This window comes from Mus caroli, chromosome 4 (assembly GCF_900094665.2).
Source record: "Mus caroli chromosome 4, CAROLI_EIJ_v1.1, whole genome shotgun sequence".
Lineage (NCBI taxonomy): Eukaryota > Metazoa > Chordata > Mammalia > Rodentia > Muridae > Mus > Mus caroli.
Window position 1 is genome coordinate 11,672,745 of NC_034573.1, and position 11,402 is coordinate 11,684,146.

General features: G+C 43.5%; 1 protein-coding gene across 1 annotated transcript in view; it reads right to left on the reverse strand.

Annotated features, from left to right (window-relative positions):
- Positions 1 to 11,061, reverse strand: part of Decr1 (2,4-dienoyl-CoA reductase 1) — a 28,025-nt gene extending 16,964 nt beyond the window's left edge. Inside the window, exon 1 of the mRNA XM_021160858.2 lies at positions 10,955 to 11,061. Coding sequence (XP_021016517.1) covers positions 10,955 to 11,023 — 69 coding nt within the window. The 5' untranslated portion in view covers positions 11,024 to 11,061. The remainder of the gene's footprint in view (positions 1 to 10,954) is intronic.
- Positions 11,062 to 11,402: the final 341 nt, after the last annotated feature.

Consider the following 11,402-nt stretch of genomic DNA (forward strand, 5'->3'; position numbering starts at 1 on the left):
GGGAACGCCAGGGCCAAAAAGTGGGAATGGGTGGGTAGGGGAGTGGGGGGAAGGGTATGGGGGACTTTTGGGATAGCATTGGAAATGTAAATGAGGAAAATACCTACTAAAAAATAAAAATAAATTAAAAAAGAGCAGGTAAAATGTTCTTGCTAACTTAAAATGAAGGTCAAATAATTCAAATTAACTTAAAACATACTTCTTTTTGCTTAGTTTTATTTTTACAGTTTAAAAATTAATTACTCGTGAAAAGTACTGTTATTCTCAAACATTTTGATTATAAAAGCAAACGTCAAGTGTGGAACAAAACACAGAGTAACAATCAACACTCATTTAGCTGTTACTATGATGGGCTAGGATTCTATACCAAGCCATGTGATCACCACAGCCATGTGCAACAGGTATTACTTTTGCCTCACAGCAAAGCAGAGGCTCAAAGACCTTACAAACATTGACACAGCTGCAGGATCAAATTCAGACCTAAGCTGGAGAACTCTGGAGCCCACTTCTAAAACACCCCGACACACTGCCTCTGGCTACCTCTAAGTTCTTCTCAAGCTTCATTAATACATGACATTTCCCCCAAAAGACATGTCATGATTGCAAGACTGAAATTCTAGATCTATCATTGCCTGCTAGAGTTTTTCTGTATGCTACTTGGCTGTCATCAGACATCCATGGTATCTACAAATCACTCCCAAAGAAACGATTAGGATTGTGAACAAAGACTTAAAAAAAAAATTCCGTCCAACTGAATTTATACAAGACATTGTTTCTCGTGGTGCAAGAGCTTCTTAATTACAAAAAAAAAAAAAAAAGTTTATTGGTGGGGACGTAGCTTACAGTCAGAGTACCGCACAGCAAGCATAAAGTCTGGATTCAATGGCCAACACTATACAGAAAAGTAGGTTTGGTAGGGCATGCTTGTAACCTCGGTACCACAGACATACAGGCTCGGGATGAAACGTTCAGGGTCATCTTCAAATGCATAATAAGTCTAAATCTACCTGGTCTCATTTTTAAAAAAATACAGTCAGGACAAGACAAGAAGAAAATAACAGTAAGCAGTAAGCTATTTGGTACCTGACCATGCTGCCTGTAGATAACAGCTATAATGCAAATTCTGTTGTCATATTCATTTGCACACTAGGAAACGGAAACTCTAAAAGGCCGAATAACCTACTTTTGAAAATATTAAGGAAACCAGAGAGATTCCCTCATTCTGTTAATAACTACCCGTAAGGCCAGCTACAGGCAATCTGACTCCGTCTTCATGATACGAAGCAGCCCTAACACATGGCATACCCTCACACAGACAAATTTTTTGCATAGACAAAAAATTTAAAATAATAAATTTGTAATAAGTGAAGACTTGACTCAAATCCAAGATGTGTCTGGCTTCAGTCTCTCCTGTACTCGGTTATTATCTCTAATCTTGAATATTTTTTTTCTTTTCTATTAGTGTTAAGTATCTTCAAAATCTACTGGGCGAGTCCAATCTTATGTAATAATCAGGAGAAATCATCCCCAAAGGTCAAGTTTTGCAAACCTGGTTATGCCTCCCTCATCTTCATCATAACTGAATATTGACAACACTATTTTCTCTCGCTGTGTAGCTTTTTCACCATGAAACAATAACACAGGCAACCTACAATCACCTTCTTCTCCATAACCGGCAGATTTGCTTAAGACTTCCACCCGCCTCCACAGCCACTCCTTTATGATGATGAATCAGGAAATGTATGCAAGGAGGCTGGGAAAGTTGTCACTATGGGGATAACAGGAAAAAAGTGCTGCAATCTTCCAAAGGCTCTGCCTTGAACTCTTATTTATTTGTGGTTAATCTGTGCAGGAATCTGAAGCTTTGTGAAAGATAATTACGTATTTAAATAAGAACACTTAGATATATTTGAAAGCATTTGATCAGCCTCCTAACAGGCAGAGGAAGCATACAAAGGTAAAAATATGATATTTGATAATAGAAACCCCCACTCTATTAATCGTTACCTGTCTTAGTAAGTTCATGCAATATGATTGATAATAATGCTATGAATTCCTTTCCTGCCACTGAAAGGGAAAACTTCGACTTGCTATTTTAATTGACACCATCCTCTGACAACGTATGTGTGAGCATGAACTCAGCCATCTCTTTGACTATTCACAAGTTGTCTATTAAGACTCACGTACATGACCAGATCTCACAGGACCAGGTTGTGAGAGTGCCTCATTCCACAAGGCGATATCCTGAATAATCCAACGCTGCACCTGGCGGCTTCCTCACTAGGAAAGACGGATGCAACGGAAATGGGCCTTGAATGACCTTCTTCTACTCACGCTATGGTTTTTCTACACATGGCTTATGTAGAAGTGAATTGGGCTTTTTGTTGTTTTGTTTAGCTGGAAAGAATACCTTTCTCACCAGCACTAATATCTTTGAAGACATTCAGTGACCAGAACTTTTAAAAAAACTTTCTAACATCTTCCTATTTTGGAAATGCCAACTGATTACGTGTTGAGTTCTAAATCTGCCTTAGGAAATTGGCTCTCACCCCCTTCCATCCCCTTACTCATCAGCCTCCCACATCATATTAGGGCGTACACAAGGGATGATCACACTTATCCCCAAAATGGAAAGCCTAAAAGAATATTGTCTTTGTCTTTTTCAGGAGGGATTAAAAACCACACATGAGAGTCATACCTAAATGATTTAAGAATAGTGTGTTAGCCTAAATTAGTGGTATTTTTAAGCTAAATGTGTATTATGAAGCTAGTTCAAAGTCTTGAAACCTTGAATCAACATTAAGATGTTGGGGAAAATTCACAGAAAACTCAGGATTCATGCCAAGACTACTGAGCAAGTACAACCCTGAACCACTCCCACCTGAGGTAAGTTTTGCTGCGTGCTCAGCCTCCGATCTTACAGACTGCCTGTCCTTCCTCTTCCGTGGTCTCTCCCATTTAAGGGACCTTTAGTGACCTGAGGCATTTGAGTGAAGAACCCTTGTCTAAATAAAACCCAACCGTCATACAAAAGAACAGTGAGACTAGTTTGGGGTTTTTGTAGACATCATTGTGTTGTTTTGCTTTTTGAACCACAAATAAGCTTCTGACATTTCCATATAAGATAAATATCTTTTTAAAATAGTATTTACTCATAGTAGGTTTCTTTAAAAAAAAACTAAGTTTCAAATCTGTAAAATTCATTAAGCAATAGATTTTCACAGGAAGTTTTGAGGCTGAATGGATCAATATTTAAAAACTACTGGCTCGGCTATTTTATCACCAATGTCATGGCTGTTGATCAGGTCTCCACAATCAAATTGCACACCTCCAAAACAAGGATACATCCAGAATCAAAGACAAAACCACACACTTCAATTTTCTCTCTCCCTCTGTCTCTCTGTGTCTGCCAGTCTCTTTCTCTGCCTCTGTCTCTCTATCTCTCCTCTCTCCCTCTCTGTGTGTGTATTTGAGAAAGAAAGAGAGAGAGAGAAAGACAGAGAGAGGGAGAGAGAGAAAGACAGAAAGAGAGAGGGGGAGGGAGGGAAGGAGGGAGGGAGGGAAGGAGGGAGGGACAAAGAAAGAGAGAGAGAGAGAGAGAGAGAATGAATCCTTGGATATCATCCTCAGGAATTGTCTACCATGTTTTTTGGAAAAGGGTCTGTCACTGGCCTGGGAATTGCTGATCGGGCTAGACTGGCTGGCCAGCATACCCCAGGAGTTCTCCCATCTCTGGCTCCCAAGCACTGAGATTATAAATGTCTACTATCTGACCCAGTTTTATATGGGTCCTGGGGATTGCACTCAGGTCTTGAAAGCCGCCCACCTAGTGTGGCCTCAGCTTGCTCTTCTAAAACAACGTCATACCACTTCCAACAAGAAACTTTACAGTTACTAATGCTGCAGCATTCCGAAAGCTTGCCAAGAACTCTCACCTCCCAACCTTTGCTCTATTTCTCCCTCCAGCCTGAGCTACTCTTTTTCAATTTAGCAAACTCACAGGTCAAAGCCAGGCAAATTACCAAGATTTCCCCTCTCATTTGGTGCCTACTTCTCTGGAGGTCAATTTAGTGACATTGATCAAAAGTTTACATATTATAATACCCTTTGATCTAGTCCCTTCACATTCAAAAATGTATCCACTCATTAAGTAGCAGGTGGAGAAGGGACATTTTGTTCATTGATATGCATTAAGGGGCAAGGAGTAAGCTCAGTGGTAAATCATTTGCCTAGCATTTACAAGGCCCTGGGTTCCATTGCCAGCATTGAAAACAAATGATATCCTTATCAAAATCCTACCTGGCTCTTTATAAAAGTTGATGAGACCATCCCGAAATTTATATGAAACTATAGCAGGCTTGAAATAGTCACAGCTATTCATAAAGCTTGGACCTATTACCCACTAAAGGGATATAACTCACACGCTGAAGCTAAACACTGCCACAGTTTGTCCAATTGCTCAATGCTGTAGGTTGAATATCAACACAGTGAAGCATCATTTGTTAAGAGAAAGATGCAAAGAAAGTATTGTATAATCTGTGTGCTTTTTAGAAGAAGCTGGCTTCCTATAGATGTTGACACAAACACAAAAGCTTCTGGAACAATCCACAGGGAACTTAGTCAGTGCAGTACACTCTCAGAAGAACTCTTATGAGATAGGCACAGCGTAACACTGCTTTACTACTCAACATGCTCGTTAGATGATATTTCACTGGAAATATCCAACACACAAGTGAATCATGTGAGCAGGCACACAAGACGGGAAGGTCTGAGGTGGAACAACACTCCAGAAACACAGCACAGAAACAGTTCATAAGGATGCCTCCTCATTTAACATGTGGCCAGGAGATCCATCATAGACAACGAACTTCTTCCATGGCTCTTTCAGGGAGAGGGGCAGGGGCTGAGTGTCTGTTGGTTTGCATCAGGTGAATATTTTTAGATCAAATTTACTCTGACTCAGATTTGTACACAAGTGGGTGTTTGTGAAGACTACTCTTTAACTGACATATAACATATGTTTGGCAAAAACTGGCTAACCATGTTCTTCAAAGTATGTGTTTGAAAACGAGTATCTTTATACACGTTTACTTTTATCTTTCACTCTCAGAGCACTCCCTGCATGGCTCGCCCACTAATCGAGCCTTCCATTACTGCTCACAACTTTTGTCCAGTTGCTAGAATGTGCTTATCTGAGCCATCCACGTGCTGTTGTTAGTGTCCAGACACTGCCTTTTCAGCAAAGCACCTGTGGTTCTTAGCAGGAGGCATGTGGTAACATAGGGACGTTTTTTCTCCATGTTCTCGTGTAGAAAACAAGGATCTTAGAAAGGAAGAACTGCCCAGCATCCCAAATGCCAACTAAGACCCTACAAACCTAAACAACTGAATTGTCCAAACTCTGTCACCCCTGGCTCTTCACAGGCCACGTTAAGCCCATCTCTGTAACCGTCTGTACCACCTGAGCGTGCCTACCCCCTCTATATCCTACAAGAGCAATGCTCAGAAGGCTGGGATGCTGAGTTGCTGAGGAGCTCAGATCTTGTTGCCACAGCAACCAGCCTGGATGTAAAAGAAAATGCCTTGCTGGACTCCAAAGGCTAGGCTGAATCATGCAGTTGCCAGGAGCTAGGCAGAAATTACATTTCTGAGTAATGGCACATCCCATAGCAATGAACCAAAGTTTTTGAAAAAGTCGTTACTCTGTGCTATGGGGTATACTTCCTTACTGTTATTACAGTTCTTATCTGTCTGCACACTAAGATGCTTCCCAATACTGCACAATAAAAGAAAATGAAATCAGCCTCAAATTAGGAAACCGTCTGAGGTACTCCACTGGAGTCTTCATTCCTGTCTGCCTTGGAGACATCTTTTACTGACTCCGTGTTACATAAGCCAAGAGAAACATGACTCTCATTATTGAATCAAACATCAGAGCTCCTGTTCTTACAAAAGGACTGGTTGGATTTGAGGATTTGCGTATATGGGAAATTATTAGACAGAAAACAGACATTATGGTAAAGTTCATCCACTTATTTAGTTCTAGCAAGTGCTTATTGAGCATCTGCTATGCCTCAAGCACCATCGTGGGCAATGATAGTACAGCAATGACAGAAAGATACACTATTCTACCTTTGGTGAGATTGCATTGGGGGGAAAGGGATAAACAAATTAAGTGAAATATACAGTATATTAAGCCTTGGTGCATGTTATAGGACAACATAGAATGGAGGCAGGACATTGTTACAGTTAAAAGGAGGGCACAGCTGCACCCAGGGTGCCTGTGACCAGTGCAGTGGATATCTGATAAGATGCTAATGGCACCCTTCAGAGTAGCCTGATCTTCCTTCCTTCCCCCCAACTCCCATCTTAACCATTCATTTACAGCTCTCAGTGTACTTCTAAAGCCCATTCTACTGCTAGTCTCCACTGCCACCCATCACCTGAAACTGCATCACCTCCCATTTGGGAAGATCAGCCAGTGTTGACAACTTTCCTCCATCTTTGCCACCACTCCACTGCCTTCGGAAGAAGCTCTAAGTCCTTCAGGGCAGACACGGTTGCTCAGTAACCCAGCTATCACCACCTGCCTCTTCACACTACACCAACCACCTGGACTCAGTCTGAACCCACACATAGGCTACTCTCTTGCCTAGAACTTTACGGCACCTCGGAGGCTGTTCTGAAACTCCAGCTCTTTCTGCTCTTAGGCAAAATGTTTCCATAGAGCTACTTTATCTGTCTGGGAAACTGTGAAGATAATCATTGGACAGAAACTTCTAAGACCTACCTTCTCTTGGGAGGGAGCGGCCACATTGGGCAGCATTGGAATGCCATTCTGAGGTGGTGAGTATGACTAGTTCAGAAAGCCCAGTTAGCAGGCACAGCTGGATCTTAAAACAAACCTTAATCTAAAAACGGACATACTTTAAATGGGAGACACACATAACTTTAATCCTAGCACTAGAGTTTGAGACCAGGAGAATAACCATGAACCTGAGGCTACCTTGGACTACACAGCAAAAGCCTGTCCCCAAAAGTACTTCAAATGGGGACTAGAGAGACGGTTCGGCAGTAAAGAGACCAAACTGCTCTTCCGGAAGACCTGGGTTTGGCTCCCAGCACCTGAATGGTGACTGAAAGCATCTAGGATCCCAGTTCTAGGGAGACTGATGGCCTCCTCTGACTCACTGCAGGCATCAGGAATGCATTTGGGGCACAGACACACATGAAGACAAAGCATTCATACACATGAAATCAAAATAAATATTTTCAAATCAATAAAATTAAAACAGTCATCTTCTTCAGAATGGAAGAAAGAAACAACATTTCTCCATCATCCTCCGCAAGCTCTCCAAAGTCCTTAGACTGAGATGAGGAGCATCGTGCATTTTATTTTCCGAGTCCTAAGACACAGACTCCATACATCAAACCATGGGAACTTTCAGAAACAGGCAATGACCTTCTCTTGTTGATGCACGTTATTCGTCGGGTTGAAATTATAATTTTTATCGAATGTGTATGTGTCTGTGTGTTTGTATGTACAAATGTGTACTGTGCTGTGCCATGGCGGTTGGTATAAGAATGCTCTCTATAGGCTCATCTACAGGGAGTAGAACTCTTCGAAAGAATCACAACGATTAGGAGCTGTGGCCTTGTTGGAGGTTTATGTCACTGGGGGTGAGCTTTGAGGTTTCAAAAGCCCACTCGAGTCTTCCCGCAGATCAGGATGTAGAACGGTCAGCCACCTCTGCAGCACCATGCTCCCTGCCACGATGATAGCGAACTCACCTCTGAAACTGTAAGCAAGCTTCCAATTAAAGGCTTGCTGTTATGAGTTGCCCTGCTCATGGTGTCTCTTCACAGAAAAAGAACAGCAACTAAGACGGGTGCCCAGCAAGGGTAGAAGTGGGTGTCAGATCCCGGGAGCTGGACTTATAAGTGGTTGTTCGTGACTAGCCAATGTGAGTGCTGTATAGCAAGCTGCAGTTCTCCAAAAAAGCAGCAAGCGATCCTAAGCACTGAACTATCTCTCCTGCCCTAGGCTGAAATTGCTGGCCTTACAATCTGACTTCTGACTCAAAAGTCAGTGCTAGGATCCACCTTCTCTGGGCAGCCTTTTCTGCCTCTTCGTGCACATAGTTTTGTTCATCTATGCATCACAACACACCATGTTTTCAGTCTGTTGGAGCTGGTGGTATCTCATGAAACTATCATTTTTCATGCATTTTTTTATGTGATCCACGGTGATAAATTTCCAGCTCCACCACATGGTATACACAGTCACTCATGCAACATGTGCCTTCTATGTTTATTCTGTGCCAGGCCCTGTGCTAGGATCAGGCAGTGAGCTGACCAGATGTAACAGAATTACAGAAGGAATAATAACATCTTCACTAGGATAAAGAAAAACTTCATTTTCAGAAAGGGTTACTATGTACTTTATTTAGCTAGATTGCTTCTATTACCACTGACCAGGAATCACTTTTATAAAAATAATAAAGTGGCTACTCTAGATAAAAAACACAGTGAGCACCAACCAGCAAGACTCTCCCAAAGTGAGCACATGCTCACGAAGGAAATGCCAGCTTCCTGCAAGACACAGCGGCACTGCCTTTGCCTCCAGCTCTTTGTTCCACCTGCTTTGGCTGCACTAGATGTATTTCAAAGTGTAATCCTAAATTACTACCCACACTCCAGAAACAGTTACTGAGATATTTCCACACCGAATGCAGGCTTGCCTTTCCAGCCAGGGAGCCTGTCTGAAGAAAGCCCCGCAATTACATTTCATGATTAACAACTGATTAAATTAAATGTTTCATCGGAGAATGAAAGGCAAACCAAGGGCAAGGTCCTTCTCAGCAGAGAGAATATTAAATGTTTACTGGATTGAACTGAGCCTTCCTAGGTCAAGGTTCAATGTAAAATAACATTGACAGATATGACAACTGAAACATTTCTCTCACGCGTAAGGTTTTAGCTGTGATATATTTACTCTCAAAACCATGATGTTGCTTGGCAGCTTCCAATTCACAGATGTCCTTCCTTCCCCATAGGCTTCACGGGTCATGGAGAGAGGCACCTGTATTACCTCAGAACTAACATTCTGAAAATAAGGTCTCTCTACATATCTCTGGCTGTCCTTAAACTCAGTGTGTGGACCAGGATTGCTCCAAACTCACAGAGATGCACCTGACTCTGTCTCCTTACTGCTGGGATTAAAGGTACGACCCACTACACCTGACTTCTAACATTTTTTTTTAAGCAAATGAATTTAAAAATGTCAGAGTGTGATATTTTTAATTATTATTTTTTCTTTCTCAAAATGGGCTGTCCAATGGTATTAGAAGAGTGGGATTCTGGGCTTAGGCTCTGTTGCTGCAATCCTAAGAGTATCTGTAGGTCACAAAGACACTGGGAGCCTGGAAAAGGGCCGGTTCTCAGAAAAGGAATGTGGGGGTTTTGTCTGTTTGTCTTCGCCATGCTCCATTGTCTTTAAAAAGAGAAACAGTACCATCACAAACCAAGCAGTGAACCGGCCACTTTCCAGAAGAAGGTCCTCTGACTTGAAGAAGTCACCACACCTTGCTGCCTTAGCGTGTGGAGCCTCTTTCCAGCCTGTGCCCTGACCTGTTCTCTCTCCCGTGATTCTCTGCCTACCTAGGACCCCTGCCTCTCTCTCACACACACACCCCTGGCCCCCAGTACTCAGTTCTTTCGAACCACTCCCACATTTTTCTAAAGTGAACACCTCTGGGCCTGTCTATCAAACTCAAAGCGGGTAGAGACGGGATTATCAATTGATGGTCTGAGTTTTCTCCTTGGATAAGGAAATTCTGATTTTTAGCTTAAGATTTTTAACTGAGTTAGGGGCAATGGGTTGTCTTGAACTAATGCTTTTTTTTTTTCCTTCTTCTTCTACTTCCTCTTCTCCCCTGGTTTCTTCACTTGCATGTTTCATTTCCATTGTCGACCGGGTGGGAAAATATTGGAAAGCAAAGCAATATAAACAAGAGCGAAACCGAAATGGATTCCACCATGAGATGCACCTCTAGAAGGTGAATGGAAATGTGGCTTAGGTTTTGACATTTTCAAATTACTTTACTTACATCATACTTGTTTATTTGAGGGAGAAAGGCCCGTGCCTACACCTGACAAACAAGAGTTCAATCCTGGGAGATTGAACCAATGATAGAAGGTGAGAACCAACTTCCACGAGGTTTTGGCTTTTCAGGTATTTCCTTTTTCAGGTGCCTTTGGTTTTTGAAAAAATAACTATAGAAAACGAAGTCATTCTTGCCATGTCCCTCAAAACAAGGCACTGTGGGTGTGTGTGGGGGGGGGGGGGGCTTGTAAAAGGGCAATAGTGCTCAGGGAAGACTTCTTCAGAAACAGAACCAAGCCTAATCTTTCTCTTTCTGACCCACAGAATTGACAGCTATGCCCTTCAGGCTAGCTTTGACCAAGGGCTTGCCACTGCTAAATGTAGGTAAAAGGTCATGGATTTCTTCCAACATAATCTCTGGTTTCCACCTCCCAACCAAATTCCCTTGTTCACTGGACAGACCAGGGTTCCGCCAGCCTGCTACGTGTGCGGCATTCCCGGTTTATTTACAAATGAAAAGTTCCTTTGTAGAGGATTCGTTTCTCCTCCCCACCCACCCCTATTCTCTCATCTCCCAGGGCCCTGAAACCCCTGGCTTATCAAAATTAGCTGGGTCTTTCCCTCTCCCCTCACTGCGCCCCTGGAGTGCTCTCCCCAAGTCCGGGAACCCTTGTCCCCTCACCCCTCTCATTGCACACTCTGCTTCCCGGGACGCCTGGCATCTCTCATCTCCCTGCACCGAACCCGGCCCTGTTTTGGCTGCCTGTGCCCTGGCCCCTGGCCCCTGTTCTCGCGCCCTGCGTGCTCAGCGTCGCCGGTGGAAGCCTGACCCACGCCGCGCTGCCTTACCCTCTGAGGACCCGGATCGCAGGGGAGGCGGGACACCCCAGCAAAGAACGCACGGCCCAGCAGCGCCATGTCTGCAGCAGGACTCAGTCCTTAATGCCAGGGTCCGCCCCGGCCCGGAAGTCTCAGTTCAGGGCGGAGGGAGGGGCCGGGCGAGGCTGTGACCACGGACCGTCTAGCCCCTAGCCTCGGGAGGGGGCGGCTCCCGGCCTGCTCCTTGCAGTTCTCCGCTCCCTCGCAAGGGAGAATTTTGTCCAGAGGGGAACAGGTTCGTGACCAGCCCCTGCGCAATACAAAAGTTTCCCTAAACCATGCGACCTGCAGTTAATCCACCGAATGCCTTTCGGTCGGTCGCGATTACTCCTCCATGATGTAAAGCCGTGATCCATGGGAATTCCGTCGCATACCATCAGATTAATATTTTGTCCTTATAGCATGGCTTCTGTAAATG